At 57.4% G+C, this 18,528-nt stretch overlaps 2 protein-coding genes across 7 annotated transcripts; one reads left to right on the top strand and one right to left on the bottom strand.

Moving 5' to 3' along the window:
• Nucleotides 1-30: 30 nt before the first annotated feature.
• Nucleotides 31-13,425, top strand: IFFO1 (intermediate filament family orphan 1). Of its 6 annotated transcripts, none has more exons than XM_069490297.1 (10): nucleotides 31-828; nucleotides 4,761-4,821; nucleotides 4,974-5,069; nucleotides 5,879-6,019; nucleotides 6,306-6,311; nucleotides 6,956-7,113; nucleotides 7,240-7,360; nucleotides 7,623-7,715; nucleotides 11,612-11,742; nucleotides 12,460-13,425. In XM_069490297.1, the coding sequence occupies exons 1-10, from the start codon at nucleotides 44-46 to the stop codon at nucleotides 12,563-12,565; spliced, it is 1,698 nt and encodes a 565-aa protein (XP_069346398.1). In that variant the 5' UTR covers nucleotides 31-43; the 3' UTR covers nucleotides 12,566-13,425. The 6 variants fall into 6 exon arrangements, with proteins under 6 accessions (XP_069346398.1, XP_069346397.1, XP_069346395.1 ...); XM_069490296.1 differs by having other exon boundaries at nucleotides 6,303-6,311; XM_069490294.1 differs by having other exon boundaries at nucleotides 6,303-6,311; nucleotides 7,620-7,715.
• A 734-nt stretch (nucleotides 13,426-14,159) lies between these two features.
• On the bottom strand, nucleotides 14,160-18,233 carry GAPDH (glyceraldehyde-3-phosphate dehydrogenase). Its single transcript, XM_069489746.1, has 12 exons — nucleotides 18,170-18,233; nucleotides 17,865-17,911; nucleotides 16,133-16,232; nucleotides 15,951-16,057; nucleotides 15,757-15,847; nucleotides 15,556-15,671; nucleotides 15,367-15,448; nucleotides 15,053-15,204; nucleotides 14,892-14,970; nucleotides 14,717-14,800; nucleotides 14,540-14,637; nucleotides 14,160-14,433 (listed from the first exon to the last, which is right to left on the bottom strand). The coding sequence occupies exons 2-12, from the start codon at nucleotides 17,891-17,893 to the stop codon at nucleotides 14,364-14,366; spliced, it is 1,008 nt and encodes a 335-aa protein (XP_069345847.1). The 5' UTR covers nucleotides 17,894-17,911; nucleotides 18,170-18,233; the 3' UTR covers nucleotides 14,160-14,363.
• Between the last annotated feature and the right edge of the window lie 295 nt (nucleotides 18,234-18,528).

The raw sequence follows: 18,528 nt of genomic DNA, 5'->3' as shown, positions 1-18,528 counted from the left end.
CTGCTGTTGCACCGGTCTCCATCTCCCAGCAGAAGGCGCAGCCATGAATCCGTTATTCGGCCCCAATCTCTTCCTCCTACAGCAGGAGCAGCAGGGCCTGTCCGGCCCGCTGGGGGACCACCTGGGAGGCGACCACTTCACCGGGGGAGGAGACCTGCCCCCGGCGCCTCTCGCCCCGGCCGGGCCCGCTGCCTACTCGCCACCCGGGCCAGGCTCGGCCCCGCCTGCCGCCATGGCCCTCCGCAACGACCTGGGCTCCAACATCAACGTGCTCAAGACCCTGAACCTCCGGTTCCGCTGCTTCCTGGCTAAGGTGCACGAGCTGGAGCGCCGGAACCGGCTGCTGGAGAAGCAGCTGCAGCAGGCGCTGGAGGAGGGTAAGCAGGGCCGGCGGGGCCTGGCTCGCCGCGACCAGGCCGTGCAGACCGGCTTCGTCAGCCCCATCCGGCCCCTGGGGCTGCCCCTGGGCGCCCGGCCGTCGGCCGTCTGCACCCCTTCAGCGCGGGTGCTGGGCTCGCCTGCGCGCTCGCCGGCCGGCCCCCTCGCGCCCTCCGCGGCCTGCCACTCGTCGCCATCCACCTCCACCTCCACCTCCACCTCCACCGCCTACTCCTCGTCGGCCCGCTTCATGCCCGGCACCATCTGGTCCTTCTCGCACGCCCGCCGGCTCGGGCCGGGACTGGAGCCCACTCTGGTGCAGGGGCCTGGCTTGTCGTGGGTGCACCCCGACGGGGTCGGCGTCCAGATCGACACCATCACCCCTGAGATCCGTGCGCTGTACAACGTGCTGGCCAAAGTGAAGCGGGAGAGGGACGAATACAAGCGGAGGTAGGGACCAGGAAGGTGGGGATAGGGCTCCGTGTCATGCCACTCACAACGGCCTGGGGAATCGGTGTGGATTCCGAGGAATCGGGGTGAATAGAATAAGAGTAAGTTCCTGCTGTATAATGAGGAGCTTGGAAGGAATTGGATGCAGAAGTCCAACTCGTGACAGGAAGAAGGAGGAAAACACTGGGGGATTCATACTGCTGGCTGTCTCTCTGTCTCATAGTCTAGGCTGCAGGGTTTGGATGACTGTGTTAACTGTGGGGTTTTGCAAGGCGTGACAGGGGCTCTGGTCTGAAAGGTACACTGTGTAAAGGTATAGTGGGGTACACTGTGCCCCTACCAGTCTCAGCCCTTGGGGCAATTTTGGGATAGAAGCTTCACACACTGACCAAAAGTAGGAGGCTAAGGGTATAGCTTAAATTTGGGAAACTAAGTGAAACTGGAGGGGGGAGGGGCTACACCCTGCAGTGGGTGATCCTGCCACTGCCCAGGGTTTCCCAGAGGAATACTGATGGAAACCAGGTTCTATACGGTCCACTGGAATCCCCTGGATGGAAACCAGGTTCTATACGGTCCACTGGAATCCCCTGGATGGAAACCTGGTTCTATACGGTCCACTGGAATCCCCTGGATGGAAACCAGGTTCTATACGGTCCACTGGAATCCACTGGATGGAGACCTGGTTCTATATGGTCCACTGGAATCCACTGGATGGAGACCTGGTTCTATACGGTCCACTGGAATCCCCTGGATGGAAACCTGGTTCTATACGATGAGACCTCAAGGTACTGCTTGGAGTAGGTAAAAAAAATGGGAAAAGAAAGAGTAAAGAGAATTCTGTAGGGAAAGAGCAAGGGGAAGGGGCAGGTTGTTGGTATAGGGCCCGTGGGGATCAGTAAAGGGCTGCAGGGGGAGGAATTGTGAACAGAGCCAGCAAAGGAACCAAGTAGGGAAAAGTTGGGAATACCGACACACCCTGGGCTGTAAGTGGCTTGGGGCGGGTCCAGTGCATTCTGCAGATGAAGTTTTGGCTTTCTGAGAGGAACCTGGACCCAAGGGGTGTGGGGAAGGGATGTAATGGCAGAGTGCTGGCTGTACACCAAGTGGATTCCTAAGATGATTGGTAACCAGGCCGATAGGACAGGAGCATAAACAGAGGCAGTGTTTTGCATACTCTGTGACCCATGCCACGGTGGAGCAGGAAGGGGTGACAGAAGGAGGCTTTGGTTTGGGGACCTCCAGTCTCAGCCCAGCTATTATGACCCCTTGTGGGCAGGCCAAGGAACTACCTTTGCAGCCCAGCCTAGCAGGGATTGGTGTCTGGTTCAGTAGTGGGTGAGGATTGGCTGAATGAATGTTCTAGATTACCGCTGGGTCTGGGGGCAACCTTCAGGTCTTTATCACCAGCTGGAGTCTACCAGGTCACAGAGGGGCAGGCTTTCTGAGCTTGAGTCCTGTCTGCATGCTGGCTTCCTTAGTTATGTGTCCTTGGGGGTTTCAGTTGTCCCCAAATCATCATTCAGGTGCCAGCCAGAACCAGCTTGCCCTGCCCTGTAGGAGTTAATGCAGTCAGCAGTGGAACAGGGACAGTTCTGGAATACATCCACAACCACAGGAACAACTGCTGTTCTCAGGAGCATTTTCTGTTTTTTAAACTGAAGCAGTGTTTGTCCTTGGTCCAGCTGTCCAGGGCAGCAAAGAGTTACTCTGTGGGGATTGATTAGCTCATCGCTCTGCAGCACGTTGCTGTGCAGAGGGCCCGTAGCTAGACTGGTGTGGTACGTGACACTGGCAGTTACTCTTCTTCCGCCCATGAGATGCCCTCCTTCTGTGCTTTTTATAGCAACACTGTAACTCCTGTCCTTAGTCTGGAAGGCATGGGGATGGCTTGAGCACTAAACTGGGAAGTAGCTGAGGCCTCCTGGGTTCTATTTTCAGCTCCCTTGCCTTGTGGGACTTTTCCCCTGAGCCTCAGTTTTTCCAATATTGAAATAGTCCTATTTTCTCTCTTCAACTCAAGGATACAGTTTAATTGGAAGAGAGGTATTTGGTCTATGCAGAATACATAAAAATGGCTCAAATTCTACTCACATTAAGGGAAGCTTGTGAGACCAGATTGGAAGGGAGGCCAAAATGAACCTGTTTGTGTGAAAGTCTGGGTGGAGAGCAATAGAATTGTAGTGAGCTTCCAGATGATTCATTTTCAGATTTTTTTACCCTGTAAGATTTCATTAATCTTCATCTTTAGCTAACTTCCTTGCTTTAAGTTTCTACCTGAGTTTGTTGAGTTCAGTGACCAGCAGTACTTCCTGCCCTCGCTGATGCGTCTTGTCCAGGGTTATTGTGCCCTTGTCAGTATTGCTCTCCGCCTCCAGGGACTCGCGTACTCCAGGGGCATGAGGGTACCACGTTCCATGCCTTTGTGTTGTGGACGAAGAAACCAAGGCCCGGAAAAGATAATGGTCTTATCTAAGAAAACACATAACTGATGCCACTAGGGCCCTCACTACCTCTGTGTGGCTGAGAGTGCCCGAGTGGAAAGGAAAAGGACATATGTGGCCCGGCAGGGAAGAGTGGGGTCGGGGAGCCAGGAAGGCTGGTGGCTGGACTGGCTGCCTCCGCCCACCCTGTGCACGGGGAGGGCGCCAGGGTGATGTGCAGGAGTTATTATTAGGACTGCTGCAGTGCGGCTGTGGGCGGGGAGACAGGACTGGGGAGGGCGCGGTAGGAAGGGAGACGGAGGCCTGGGGAGGACAGGACTGGATGTTGCAGAAGCTGATCTCTTGCATTTTAATTTTCTTGCTTTCTTCTTTGCCACTTCCTAACCACCTTTCTTGTATTTAAGTTTCTCTGTTGGTGCAGTTCCCTTCCTTTCTCAGACTGAAAGAAGCCTTTCCAGAAAGTGGCAAGAGCGATGAGCTTACATGAATAGGGCTGCTATGCCAGCTGACCTGTGGGCCCTGAGATACCAGGGCCACAGCCTGAGCAGTGGAGGTCCCCAGCCCCCTTCCATGTCTGGAGTGGAATAGAATATGCACCACTCATCGTGGCAGATGGGTGTGAAAAGCTGGCCCTGGGAAACATGCCCTAGGACCCTGCCCTTTGGCCAGGAGTGTCCTCTGTCCTACTTGGTCTTAGCCTCTGAATTCTGGGTCCCAGGAGGTGCTGCTTCTGGTTCTGATCCGCCACACTAGCGGGGCCTGTGGCATGCTCTACTTCACCTTTCCCTCTGGGTTTGGGTGCTCAGTAATCCCAGCTCTAGATGTCCACTGCTGTAACGCTGCTGGGGGACTTCTGGTCGCAGGGCCAGCCCCGTTACCTCTCTGTGGCTCACTTAGAGGGGGATGGGTGGGCAGTTCCTGCAGCTTGTGGGGGAAAGACTTCAAGTGTCTCCTACCAGGCCTTGACCAACTCTGTTGATGCGGTATGTGTCCTGCAGATGCTTTTACAGGGTTAAATGGTACCACAAGAGGCAGGGCAGCAGGCTAGACGAGCTCTGTTCTGGTGCGGGCAGGAGACCGGATCTGTGCGACTGAAGGTGGGAGACTGGGCCGGGTGGACCTGGTGGTCTGGTGGGGGCAGGAGGTGGGTGATGAGGCCAGCCAGACAGCTGGTTGAGCGGGGGCCTGAGCAGGGATGGGCATTGCAAAGGACCAGAACAGCCGCAGTTGCTGTTAAATAGAGTTCCTGGTGCATGGCCCGGAGGTTCCGGGAAGGCAGCTGGTGAGCTTGGCACTTGTCAGGAAGTGTGGAGCCGCCCGACAGCTGCAGCTGCCACCGGCTGCCCGCCAGACATTCCTGCGCGCTGCTCCTCCCCATCTAGGGAACCAGACCTGGGGGCTGAGCCTGAGCCAAGGAGGGGGACAGAGGGCCGTGGGGGCGGGGAAGGGCTCTGTACCTACGTTCTGTCCGCCTTTCCCCATGTCTGTCAGGTGGGAAGAGGAATACACGGTGCGGATACAGCTGCAGGAGCGCGTAAATGAGCTGCAGGAGGTGAGGGTGGCTGCCCACTTGCTGCCTGTGCTTCCCTTGGTGTCCCCCTTTGCCCCGAGGCCATGGTGCGCCCTCCCTGTCCCTCCTTGTTGTCTTTACCTTCTTCCAGCATTGACAGTGCCACTGACGTCAGGGTTTTCTGCCGACCCTAGGAAGCCCAAGAGGCCGACGCCTGCCAAGAGGAGCTGGCGACGAAGGTGGAGCAGTTGAAGGCTGAGCTGGTCGTCTTCAAGGGACTCATGAGCAACGTGAGTACAGCCCTCGCACTGGCCCTCACACTCGTGCGTGCAGTTAGCTGCCTGAGGCGGGAGGAGCAGGCCCTGCTGGTTCTAGCCTGTTGATGCCCTGTCCACCGCCCCCTTCTTTGCGATCTTTCCCTTTTTCACGTTGCCCCCTAAATCCAGAGAAAGGGAAGGAAGGAAAGTCTCAATGTTGCATCGCAAAGGCATGCAGCCTCCGTCGTTACCAGGGCTGCGGGGCAGCCAGGGGGAGCGCGGCTTCTGGAGCCTGGCTGCCTGGCACAGACCCCAGCTCTGCAACTTGTGCACACTGTGGCCTCGGGTGAATCCCTTAACCTCTGAACCCTCATCGGCCGGTGTGGAATGGGAAAATAAAAGCGTGTACACTGCAGAATTGCTGTGAAGGTCATAATGCGCCTAGGACAGTGCCTGGCATGTAGTGTCAGCTCAGTAGGTGTTACCTGTGGTTATTACTACAGTACTTTCTCCACCCGTCATTCCTAGTGGTATCTCTTTCCCCTTGGAAACATGAGTTCCAGGAGGGTAAGGACTGCTGATGGTCCCAGGCACTGGGCCGCACCCTCCAGGGCTCCCATCTGCCCAGGGAGCCGGTGGCCCGAGCAGCCCAACACCCAGGGTATGGGCAAAGTGGTGTGGGGCGGCCACGCAGGAAGGACTGCATTCTGCTTAAGGTGTCAGAGGCTTCACGGAGGAGGTGCCCACGATATGACAGGAAATCTGCAGATCGTGCCAGGCCTCATTCGTCCTTGTCTGGAGCACTGGGCACCTCCTCACTGTTCCCTGTGTTCCTTGGACAGAACCTGTCAGAGCTGGACACCAAGATCCAGGAAAAGGCCATGAAGGTAGATATGGACATCTGTCGCCGCATCGACATCACTGCCAAACTGTGCGACGTGGCCCAGCAGCGCAACTGTGAGGACATGATCCAGATGTTCCAGGTGAGACGGGGCTGCCCTCAGCTTCCAGCAGGGCGGGGTGGGGGAGCAGGCGAAGGAGCTTCCATCTTGGCTGGCCTAGAGCATAGGCCTTGCCCTCCAGATTGGGGTCCTTCCCTATCCTGGCTCCTGGGGCCCTCGGTGGGACTAGGCTGGGGGGCCAGGAGCAGCCTCAGGAGAGAAGTTTTGGAAGCTGTCTCTAACGCCATCTCTCCCTCCCTCTCTCTCCTCTGCCTGCTTCCTCTCCTCTCTCTTGCTCTCATCTTCTCTCTTGCTTTCTCCACAGAAGAAGCTGGTTAGTGTGATCTCACGCAAGCTTATTCATGTCCCAGTCCCAGTTTCTAAACCACCTGGGCCCTCTGGCTGTCAGTTTGACCTGCGGGCTCTTCAGCACAGATTTCTTCTCCCCTTTCTCTCTTCCTCGCTCTTCCCTCCTTTTCTCTCTCTTATTCTCTTTATTTCATTTCACTCTCTCCCTTCTCTCCCTGGCTTTCCAGATCTGGATGTGATTCAAGTTCTCCTTTATAAACACTGTGTCCTCATCCTCCTTGCAGCCTAAAACTTCCTTTTTCAGTTGAGTCGTTTTATCAGAAAGACTTTTCTTTAGAAAAGAAATTCCTCTGTAGCCCTTATGCACTTCTGACTGAGGCCCCGACAAGCCATTCCTCCCTTTCTCACTGCTCTCTTTTCTCTATTTCTTCCTTTTCTGCCTTCTCAGCCTGCAGCCCTGGCCCCTCTGTGTGTGTCTGTGTGTCTGTCCCTTGGTGACTCTGCATGTTTCTGTTCCTGTCGTTGTAACTGTGACTTTTCTCTCTGTCCGCCCCACCCTTCCCTCTGGTTCGTGCTTCTCCCCTCCCCGTGTCTGCCCGGCCCGGCCCCGCCCTTCTCCTCACGCACCCGGCCTCGTCTCTGTAGTCTCTGCACTTGTCTCCCATTAAGGTCCCATCCATGGGGGGGCGGAAGCGGGAGCGCAAGGCTGCCGTGGAGGAGGACACCTCCCTGTCGGAGAGTGACGGGCCCCGCCAGCCCGATGGGGATGAGGAGGAGAGCACAGCCCTCAGCATCAACGAGGAGATGCAGCGCATGCTCAGCCAGCTGTGAGTCCGCGGCTGCCCGCGCAGCAGCCCCTCGGCGCCCTTCCCCACGACAGGCCGGAGCCCCCGCAGCCCCTCCACCAGGAGGCAGCCCCCGCCCTCCTTGACACACGGGTTCCCTGTCTCTAGGAGGGAGTATGATTTTGAGGACGACTGTGACAGCCTGACTTGGGAGGAGACTGAGGAGACCCTGCTGCTTTGGGAGGATTTCTCAGGCTATGCCATGGCAGCTGCAGAGGCCCAGGGAGAGGTAACCTTCCCTCCCGCCTCAGGGGCCTCCAGTTCCGCCGCTCCAGCCTGATGCCCTGTCTCCCCACTCCTGGCTCTGTTCTCCCCATGTGGCCGTCATGCTTTCCCTGCTTCTCCCCTCGGCCTCCATCCTTCTGCTGTCCTTTCTCCGGTTCCCTTTAACCTGACTTTCTCTTTCTCTCCTCTGCCTTGGCCCTGTGGGATGCACCCATCCCATCCCTCCCTGGCTGGCCTCCCCCCTGCTCCCCTGTCTACTCCAGCAGCAGGAAGACAGCTTGGAGAAGGTAATTAAGGATACTGAGTCCCTGTTCAAAACCCGGGAGAAAGAGTATCAGGAAACCATCGACCAGATAGAGGTAAGGGCGTGAGTGGAAGCCAAGAGGCACAGTTCCCCGGTGGGTCTTGAGTGGAGCTGCAGGTGCAGCAGTCTCATCGCTGGGGGACCCTTGAGACCAGGGCCTGTCCCTTTCTTTTGTAGGGAGGAGTGATCTCTTGGCAGTAGTACCTACCTCTGGTGGGCCCTTACGGCCTCAGACTCTGGAAGCAGATAGACATGGGTTCAAATCTCAGCTCTGTCGTTGACAACCACTCTTGACTTGCAACAAGTTACTTGTTCTCTCCTGAGCCTGTTTCTTTATTTGTGAAATGAGGAGTTTAATAATGCCTCCCCTCTAGGGTTGTTTAGAAGATCAAATGGGCCAGGCACAGTGGCTCCCGTCTATAATCCCAGCACTTTGGGAGGCCAAGGTAGGAGGATTGGTTGAGGCCAGGAGATAGAGTCTAGCCTGGGCAACATAGCAAGACCCCATCTCTATTAAAAGAAAAATTATCCAGGTGTGGTAGCGTTCGCGCCTGGTAGCCCCAACTACTCGGGAGGCTGAGGCAGGAGGATCACTTGAACTCGGAAGTTGAAGGCTACAGTGAGCTATGATCATGCCACTGCACTCTAGCTTGGGTGACAGGGTGAGACCCTGTCTCTTAAAACAAGAAAACAAACAAACAAAAAGATCAAGTGAAATAACGCACATACAGACCTTAGTGCAGTGTCTGGCTCATAATAAGTATACCATAATGGTCTTTGTCTTATTGTTACTAATACTGTCAGTGCCGTAGCACTCAGAGATGAACGTGAACTTTCCTGCCTCTTCCCCTCAGCCTTTGAGGTAATGGAGAAATCTCCATGCTTATTGGCAAACCTTGAGAAACCTTCTAGAGAAATGGCAAGTGGAGCTGATGCTTTAACTTAAACTCTAGGCCTTTAGGGGCTGCAGGAAGGATTTGTGGAACCACAGAGTGGAGGCTGCTGTGGAGGGAGGGCTGGATGTGACTGCCTGTGAGCCCCCCTGCCCTGGGTGAGATGGTCCTTTGCTGACGTTCTGGCTTGGGGAGGAGGCGGGGAGACTCTGACTCTCAGCCTCTCTTCAAGCCCACGTGGCATTTTCGTGCGGCAGTTGCCCCTTACCTGAGGGGACTATGTCCCAGGACCCCCGTGGATGCCTGAAATCTTGGGGAGTACTGAGCCCAAGGCCATCAGTCAGAAAACAGTTTTGCTCATGTCTTCCACCCACAAATGTGATGCCTTCTCCATCGTACCTAAGCACTGTCACACGCTGTGGCTGTCACTTTTACAGTTTGAGGTACGATAGCAAAACCAGCACAGATCTCTTTTTTCCTTCTTCACAATTTCATGGAAGGAGGTTTCTTCTTACCGTAGATCTTAGCAACCTCAGCATAGGATTTTTTTTCTTATTAAGTTGAGAAATTTCACCTTTTCACTTAAAGGAAGCTCTTGCCGGCTTCTCTTCGGCATGTCCGAATTGCCAGCATCACTGTTGTGCTTTGGGACCACTATGAAATAAACTGTCGAGATACCACGACAGCGGACCTGCTGACTCGGCTACTAAAGTGACCAGGAGAGTAGACAGTGGGCAGAGTAGCCAGCGTGGACCCACTGGACAAAGGGAGATTCACGTCCCGGGTGGGACGGAAGCAGGTGGCACGAGATTTCATCATGCTATGCAGAACAGCATGAAGTTTAAAACTTATGAATTCTTTCTTTGTGGAATTTATCATTTAATATCTTTAGACCACAGTTGACCATAGGTAACTAAAATTGCTGAAAGCGAAACCGTTGTAATAGGGGCCACTGTACTCTGATTGCTCTCACACTGGCTACATTTTGAGAAGGACGTTGAGAGATGATTTTCCTACATACTCATTTTCCTAACACACATCAAATAGTCCTGCTCCTCTAAGCAGAATTTTTTTTTTTTTTTTTGCCAGGCAGACTAATGCTAAGTTTTACAGACACGGTCAGATTTACGCTACAGGCTAAAGACATGGCCAGGGAGAACTATCTCCATTCTCCTGTTTGCCCTGCCTCACTCCTCCCTCCCCTCCTCCTTTTTTCTTGGTTCTTTCCCACCTCTTTTGGATGGTAGGTTTGAGGTTGGTATTTCTGCTGTACCTTCAACCAAGTAGGGGCCCCAGAGCAGGGATCTGGGGCTGCCATCTCAACCTGGCTCTTGCCCTGGAGCAGAGTGCCTGGTGTAAAACATGACCTGCTAAGAAAGAAAAGAACATCCTCAACGGAAGCGTGCCTTTTCAGCTGTTTTCCAGTCACCCGACTCCTCTCCTGTCCCAGTTGACCAACAGTGGGGGATGGCAGGGGGGTGACCTGCTGACTTCGCTCGCAGTGGTGCTCCCAGGGATCCGTCTGGAGATCCAGGGACCCGTATCTTTGTGACCTTGATCTCTTGGGGTCACTGAGACAGAGGCAGGGACCAGGCCCAGAATGGTGGTGGGGGGAGGTTTCTTCCTGCCTATCCCACCTCAACTCCATCTCCCCCGCCTCACCCACCTCTGCTCAGGCTGGAGCTGGAGGTTTTCAAGTTGGCATTGAGGATATATCTCCTTATCTCACTCCTGCTTTAAGGGCATGAATTAAGGACGTGGAAATATGCAGAGACTACCGGTGGCAGTACTGGCCTAGATTTTGATACAACCTATTTGGTTCATTTCCTTCTTCTCTGTCTCCCTGACTGATGGGTTCCAGACCCAAGCCCTCCATACCAGCTCCCCTCCTCCCCACCGCAGGTGGAGAAATTGACGTATAGGTGGCAGGCAGCCTATCTGGACAAGAGCTGGTGGCGTCATATTTTCCCCCTAGCCTGAACAGCCAGCATATCCTGCTCCTCTTGCTGCTGTGGAATCCCAGCGGGACCCCAGCTGTGGAACCAAGCCTGCCATACCCACTAGGCTTCACCCAGCCACCCTCTCACCCCGAATGTCACTGTCCCAACCATCTCTTTTGTCTGGCCCTGTGACTCGTTTCCTTCTCTCTCCAAGTTCCTGTCCTCTCTGTCCAAGTCAGATTAGTCACGGGCGGTTCCCTTCCTCTCTCTGCGCACCGGCAGCCACGCAGATCACTCCACGCAGTTTGGTTCTGCCTCTCCTGGCCACTGCACTTGTACCCCAAACAAAGAGGCAGCGGACTGTCCCTGGCCCAGACCTTGTGCTAGCTCAGCCTGGGCCGCAGGATGGGTGCTGGGAGGGAGACTGCGTGACTGAGTCCTGCGGCTCCACGTACAATATTTCTGACGCTGGGACACATCTTCTAATCAATAGGACATTCAGTGTGGCAGTCTTTCTTGTAGTATCTGGGGATGGCTTGTGAGAAAATAAAGTAACAAGAGAATAGTAAGAGAAATGAGCCCCTCTCAGCAGTGAGCCAGGTTTCGTCCTGCCTGTGTGAGTCCTGTAGCTGCTTCTCAGAGCGAGTTAATGCTCCTTGAGGGGCTGGGCCCGCAGGGATGAATGCGACCCAGGGCCGACCCTCAGAGGGCTCACGGTGCACAGGGAGGCAGCTGGGACCAGGTTGCACGGGGAATGCGGGGCGAGCCGGCGCGGTGGCCGGCGATCCCGTGATCTGCGCCATCCTGCCCACGTGTACATTCCTTCCTCGTTGCTCTTATCAGTCTCCTGAAAGAATGCTGCCTGTGGCAGATACCTTTGCATCCTTCGAAAGCGAAAGATTTTCAGGAAAACCAGAGGGAATGATAGTATATTCAGTGCCTTCTGCCTCGATCTGGTTTATTTTTAAATCGGAGCCTTCAACCATGGCTGCCTGGGCCCCGGCCCAGCTGGTGCTCTTGGCGTGTTAGCCTCCTGGCGGGGCGGGGGGAGCAGAGGCGCTGTGGCCCCTCCTGCCTTGGGCCTGCTAACCCCAGTGGCCCTGCCTGCCCCGCCACAGCTGGAGCTGGCCACAGCCAAGAACGACATGAACCGGCACCTGCACGAGTACATGGAGATGTGCAGCATGAAGCGCGGCCTGGACGTGCAGATGGAGACCTGCCGCCGGCTCATCACCCAGTCCGGGGACCGGTAGGGGCCTCCCCTGGCCTGGCGCAGGGAGGGAGGGTGGAACACAACCCACAGCTGGCAGGCCCTGCAGACCCTCCGATGGTGACTCCGTCACATCTTGAGGTGGGGCTGGCCTTTGGGAGTCACCTGGTATGGTTGGCCTAGATTGACAGTCTTCTCTTCCTTGGCAGTTGGGTGACACTTCTGTCCATCCGTGGCCGGAGGGCTGAAACCTCCCAATGCCACCAGCTCTGGTGGTTTCCCTGGTTAGAGGCAGTTTAAAAACTAGCAAGGAACAGAAGGAATATGAGGGCAGATTTTTATCTAAAGTCAGGGCCTTGATTTGTACATTTGACCCTGTGTAAGTTACACCTCAGCAAAAAAGTAGATTTTTAAAAATCACAGTAATACTACAGATAGACATAAAGTCAGGGCCCCAGGGGCAGTATAGTCAGGCTCAGGCAGCATCTCGTGCTGTGACTTCGGATATTTCTGACCTCTGAGCCTCTCAGAGTGTCTAAGACAGAGACAGGGACCATTTTCCCCATCAGGGTGGGATGCGAGAGAATTCTCTTCCCTACCCCTCTCTCCTCTCCCTGCGTCCACCCTCCCTCATGGGCCCCCTGTCCTTGCCTGAGGTGTTCACCTACCTGCCAGAGGATAAGGCCACAGGAAGAGGGATGCCAGCCTCATTAGGGTTCTGCCTGCCCCAAGGTGACAACTGGTGTTTTTTTCTAGAAAGTCTCCTGCTTTCACTGCGGTCCCGTTTAGCGACCCGCCGCCGCCGCCAAGCGAAACTGAGGACTCCGATCGTGATGTCTCATCTGATAGCTCCATGAGATAGGGACCCGCCTCACCTGGCTGCCCCAGGCCCCATGCCGCTGGGAACGCACCGAGGCAGAGGGCAAGGGGCTCACAGAGGGGTGTCCCTGTACAAACGCTCCAAGCCTGGCCCCTGGGGACTGGGGCGCCCCTGCCTTGGGCTTCCCTCCTCGGGCTTGGCCCCTCCAGGGGACTGGGGTGTCTGGAGCTAGGCTGGGCCCTGCCCGTCCTGGGCAACTCCCACCGCAGTCGGGGCTTTCCTGCCTTCACGCGTGGGTGTCCGCTTCTTCCCCATGTTTAACTGCTGCCAGAGCGATCGCGGCCCCTCACCTCCACGTGCCGGGAATGTGAACGTGGAGCCTTCCCTCCGTCCCTGTGGTCCAGGGCCAGCGCACCGTCCTGGACTCTGCACGATTCCGCACTGGTGCTCACTGGCCGAGACACTGGGATGACGGGAATTCAGCGGGAGCTTCCGCAGTGGCTGCCACAACACGCAGGTGGAGAGGTCCCCGCTGTTAGAGGGCGCCCGCTGCTCCACGTGCCCAGGGCTGTCCGCCTGCGACTGCACAGCGTGTGTGGCTGTGACCCTCCCCCGCGGGGGTGCCATGCGATAAAGAGGCCTTAACGCCTGGGTCTGGGTGCAGCACCCTGAAGGGAGGTGGAAGCTCTTGTTTCCCAGTCACTGCTGAGTGACAGAACGTGAAGCGCCCTGTGTGTGCGCGGTGCGCTCAGGGCCTCGGTTTCTTGGGCATCAGCTGAAGATGTGCCTCTGCTGTGTCTGCCGCACGCCAAGACCCAGCAGGCTTGGAAAAGCCTGGAGAAACTGGGGCGACCTGGGTCAGAATACCTCGGTTTAGGAGGCTGTGCTGAGCTGACCTTGGAATGGACTCTTTAATAACAAAGAAACTGAGTATTTACTGAGCACTTTTGTGTCACTGTTTCAAGCACTTCTGATGGTGACTAGTCCACTTTACACGTGTGCGTGTGCTGAGCACGGGTTGAGTAGCTTGCCCACAGCCAGAGCCTTTAAGTGGCAGAGCCCACGCGCCTCCCCTAAGGATGCTGGAAATGTCATCCTGACACTTCACACATCTCAATTCATCTTCCCCAAAACTATGAGGTGGGCTTTAACCTTATTTTGCTGATTTTAAAAATTATATAGCGCTCAGCATCTTGGCCATGGCTCTAGGTGCTTGTGTAGTTCACCTAATTTAATCCTGCCGCAGACCTTAGGAGCCGGGTACCATGACATCCTCATCTTGCAGATAAAGTACCAGGGCACAGAGCAGAGAACTTGCTCAGTACCTCACTGCAACCTAACTGGTAGGGGTCAGAGAGCCCAACTCCAAAGCCCCTATGTTAGTGTGCCCTCCCTGCAGGTGGCCAGGTGGAGGTCCTTCCTGTGATCTGGCGCTGGAACACCCAGAGGCCCCTGGACAGGAGAGGCCAAGGCCACACACACCTCCATAAGGCTGTCTGGGTGCCCAGCCCTAAACTTGGCCGGGGCATGCCAGGACCCTCCCTGGCATCTTCAGCGGGAGGTGCTTCCCCTTGGCCCCCACCCAGCACCCCTCCCGGTTAACCTAGACCCCAGGATAAGATAAAACAAGAGCTGGCCGAGTACAGGGAACTTTATTGATGGTACATGACAAGGTGGGGCTCCCTAGGCCCCTCCCATTCTTCAGGGGCTGTGGCATGGAAACCGTGTCATGAGGAGGGGAGATTCTCAGTGAGATGGGGACTGAGTAGGCAGGGACACCCCAGCAGCCGAGGCCTCTCTCTTCCTCTGTGCTCCGGCTGGGGCTGGTGGTCCAGGGCTCTTACTCCTTGGTGGCCATGTGGGCCATGAGGTCCACCACCCTGTTGCTGTAGCCAAATTCATTGTCGTACCTAAAAAATGATCAAGTCATTAAGGGTTATTTTTCGGAGCCAGCCACCAGAGGGCGCCAGACCCCAAACCACTTTCTTGAGCCTTGTCCCCACCCCAGCCACATACCAGGCAATGAGCTTTACGAAGTGGTCGTTGAGGGCGATGCCAGCCCCAGCATCAAAGGTGGAAGAGTGGGTGTCACTGTTGAAGTCGGAGGAGACAACCTGGGAAAGGGGGAGGGCTAAGTACACGGGCCCAGTCCTGCTCGGAGGGGCCAGGGGACACCGGCTCCCTGCCCAGTACCTGGTGCTCAGTGTAGCCCAGGATGCCCTTGAGGGGGCCATCCGCCGCCTGCTTCACCACCTTCTTGATGTCGTCATACTTGGCCTAATACGGTAAAAACAAGGTGGGTATTCAAGTCCCACTTCAACACAGAGACAAACCCCCCGCCCACCAAGCCTTTCCAACCCGCACGTACCGGCTTCTCCAGACGGCAGGTCAGGTCCACCACCGACACGTTGGCAGTGGGGACGCGGAAGGCCATGCCGGTGAGCTTCCTGTGGGCACGGAGGCAGGGTCAGTGTCAGCTCGCCCAGCCCTCTGCCTGCCGCCCGCTTCCCAGGGACAGCAACACCTCACCCGTTCAGCTCGGGGATGACCTTGCCCACGGCCTTGGCAGCGCCAGTCGACGCAGGGATGATGTTCTGGAGAGCCCCACGGCCATCACGCCACATCTTCCCAGAGGGGCCATCCACGGTCTTCTGGGTGGCGGTGACGGCATGGACTGTGGTCTGGAAATGTGGAGGGAGAGGGTGAGGCCCTGCAGAGGCGCCCCACCTCGGCAGGGATTACGGACAGACCCGGGCCGATCCCTCCGCCCCTAACCGCAGCGCCAGGCTCTGAGAGGAGGAGGTGCCAGGTGAGATATGAACGAAGCCCACAGCTCTCATTACCATCAGTCCCTCCACGATGCCAAAGTTGTCATGGATGACCTTGGCCAGGGGGGCTAAGCAGTTGGTGGTGCAGGAGGCATTGCTGGAAAGACAGACGGACGGACGGGCATCAGGGGAAAGCTCGCCTCCCCGCCCCCCACATAAGGGGGGTCCCGCCGGCCCCTTCTCCACTGCCCTCGCCCTCCTTACCTGACGATGGTGAGGTTGTTTTGGTACTTGTCGTGGTTCACGCCCATCACAAACATGGGGGCGTCAGCAGAGGGGGCAGAGATGATGACCCTTTTGGCACCCCCATCTAGGTGAGCCTGCAGAGGAGCAGTTTGTTACAAACCCAGGTTCTGCCCTGGTGGGGCTGAGTCATCTCCCCCCTCCATGGCCCCCGGCACTCACCCCGGCCTTCTCCAGGGTGGTGAAGACGCCAGTGGACTCCACAACATAATCAGCGCCCGCTTCACCCCATTTGATTTTGGTGGGATCTCGCCTGTGGGGGGAAAGAGGACCAAGGCGAGGGACATGAGGTACCTGCACACCCAAGGCGGTGCCTGCCCGAAGCACATTTCCTCTGCTCCAACTCCCACGCTTACTCCTGGAAGATGGTTATGGGATGGCCATTGATGACAAGCTTCCCGTTCTCCGCCTTGACCGTGCCATGGAACTTGCCATGGGTGGAGTCGTACTGGAACATGTAGACCTGGGGGACAAGCAGACGCATCAGGGGCTGCCCTCAGCCGGCAGCTCCTCACACCTGCTGCGGGGCGGCACTCACCATGTAGTTGAGGTCAATGAAGGGGTCATTGATGGCGACAATATCCACCTTGCCAGAGTTAAAAGCAGCCCTGGTGACCAGGCGTCCGATACGGCCAAAGCTGATGGACAAGAGGCAAGAAGGCATGAGGCAAGCAGGGGAGGGTTGCCCCCGGCGTGGGCGCAGCCCGGCCCGCCCCTCCTAAGAGGGAGGGCACAGCATTTCCCGCCCCAGGAAGTCCCCAGAGGTCTAGTTCTACCTTCCCCGCGCAACCCCACCAGGCTCCGCACAGCCCTATGTGAGGGCTCCCGTCTTGCTCAACATCCAATCGTGAAGTTCTTCAAGAAGTGGCCGAGTGGGGTGCTGCCACCCAGTCTGGGCTCAAGCCTGGCACATGGCATTTGTCATTCCACTATCTGTGCCCTGGGAACGATTACTGCTGCCTTGGCCCAGCTTCAAGCTACACCCTCTAGGGAGGAAAGACTTGCACACTCAGCATCACTGAGCTCAAAGGGCAGGAGGAAAGGTCGGAAATGAACCCCACAGCGTAAGCCTAGCTCTCTTCTAGCTCCTTCTGCAACAGGCACAGGGAGGAGAAATCAGTCTGTTTTCCACCCCCTCGTCCCAGGGCTCTGATTTGCTGCGCTTCCTGTCCTTCCCAGCTCTTTTCCAGAAACCTGGAGGGTCGCAGCAGGGGGCAAGTGGGGGAGGGGTGGGACCCACCACGGAAAGGTCAGCGGCTATATTTAACCTGGGAGCAGGGCGGGAGATCTGGTTTCTGAAGGATGGAGCTGGGAGCAGGGCGGGCTTCCCGAGGTCCACAGACACCCAATCCTCCCAGTGACCTTTACGCCTGGCCTTGAGGGTCAGGTCAGCCCTAGGCGTGCGTGGGCAGGAGCCCCGAGGTGTGGCCGTGCAGGAGGGGCTGCCGCCACAGGGGCCATTTTGTGGTGGAAATTTTCTAACTACCCGTGACTCAGCTCCCCTGGCTTGGCACGAAGCCGCAGCTGCCACACTCTGGGAGGGAGGGGCACAAGAGGACCTCTCCATGAGCCCACTTGTTGGATCCGTCAGAGCATTATCTAGGATGCATCGCCCTAGATGAAGGGAAACCAGGCTTGTGGCTCGAGGGCCGGGTTCTGAGGGCCAGCCCCGCTGCGAGCAAGAACCGGGAAAGCCTTGCTTCACCTGGTTTACGGGATAAAGGAAGCCCCGCCCTACTGAGGCAGGAGGAAGACTGCAGAGCTCGGGAAGATTTCCTAACGGGCTTCATTCATTTCCTTCCCGGTTGCAACATGGCGGCCACGCCACCGCAGCCCGCCCGGGCCGGTGCCACAGGCTGCGCACTGCACCCCACGGGCAGGGGCTGTGGGGGAGGGGCGCCTCTCCTGGCACGTGACCCCGGAGAGCGCCAAAGGAAAGAAAGGAGCCCCCGCTGGGGGATGGGGAGAATGGCGGCTGCGTCGTTTCTCTGCCGCCGGTGCAATAGAAGGCTCCAGGCAGCCTCTGCCGCATGGGCGGAGTTACTTAAGGCGCAACAGCGGGGGGCCGGGGGGAGGGTAGTGGACACGAGGCCTTCTGAGGCGAGAACCTCCACCAGGTCTGGGCGCTGACCTTGAGTTCTCCTTGGCTGCGGATAGACTCCCACCCCCAACCTTCCCCCCCAGCTACAAAGACTCGGCCCGGCAAGGCCTGCAGACGCAATGCGGAGCGGCCGCAGCCCAGGGCCCCACCCTGGCACCCCCAAACTCACCCGTTTATTCCGGCCTTCACTTTCACCATGGTGTCTCGGAGACGGTGCTGCGGGAAGAGGACAGTGAGCAACGGAGCGGCCTCCCCATGCCCCGCGGGGCTCAGCGACGGGAGTCTGGCGGCGCCCACGCCCACCCCTCCCCCAGGCCTCCATTCCGGCACCGCGCCGCCTCACGTCCTCCTCCCGCCCGCGTCCCGCACCCGGCCCCGCCGCAGCGCAGCCACATGCTGGCGCCGCGCACGCCCCTCGGCCCTCGCCCCGCGGGCCGCGCGCGAACCCCGCGCCTGCTCGTCGCCCGTCTGCACCTGGCGCTGCGCGAGAAGATGCGGCTGTCTGTCGAACGGGAGGACCAGAGAGCGCCGGGGGAGGCTGCCGGCTCCATTTATAGGAACGGGGGGCGGGGGGCGGGGGCCGGGGACGCGGGGCTCCGCCTCCCGCGTGGCACCCTATCCCAGCCCAAGGGCGCGAGGCCTGAGCTACGTGCACCCGTAAACCCTCGAGTAGTCGGGCCCCGCTTTTTTTTTTTTTTTTTTTTTTTTTTTGGCGCACTCGCCTAGTTCAACAGTGCACGCACCAAGCGCGTGGGCTTGGGACGGAGAGGGGAGGAGACAGAGATTGGCCCGGTGGGAAGGTGATCGGGGATGGTTCCCAGGACGGGACTGTG

Source organism: Eulemur rufifrons, chromosome 16 (genome assembly GCF_041146395.1).
Source record: "Eulemur rufifrons isolate Redbay chromosome 16, OSU_ERuf_1, whole genome shotgun sequence".
Lineage (NCBI taxonomy): Eukaryota > Metazoa > Chordata > Mammalia > Primates > Lemuridae > Eulemur > Eulemur rufifrons.
The sequence above is the reverse complement of the archived record's forward strand: the minus strand, read 5'-3'. Positions and strand labels throughout refer to the sequence as shown.

What these genes read in the sequence shown, in the direction of transcription:
- IFFO1 (XM_069490293.1), top strand. Translation starts at nt 44, where the DNA reads ATGAATCCGTTATTCGGCCCCAATCTCTTCCTCCTACAGCAGGAGCAG. An exon ending in AGGGACGAATACAAGCGGAG is followed by an intron (nt 829 to 4,760) that starts GTAGGGACCAGG and finishes CATGTCTGTCAG; the next exon opens with GTGGGAAGAGGAATACACGG. An exon ending in AAACCATCGACCAGATAGAG is followed by an intron (nt 7,716 to 11,611) that starts GTAAGGGCGTGA and finishes GCCCCGCCACAG; the next exon opens with CTGGAGCTGGCCACAGCCAA.
- GAPDH (XM_069489746.1), bottom strand. Translation starts at nt 17,893, where the DNA reads ATGGTGAAAGTGAAGGCCGGAATAAACGG. An exon ending in AACAACCTCACCATCGTCAG is followed by an intron (nt 15,449 to 15,555) that starts GTAAGGAGGGCG and finishes CTGTCTTTCCAG; the next exon opens with CAATGCCTCCTGCACCACCA. An exon ending in TTCGTAAAGCTCATTGCCTG is followed by an intron (nt 14,434 to 14,539) that starts GTATGTGGCTGG and finishes ATCATTTTTTAG; the next exon opens with GTACGACAATGAATTTGGCT.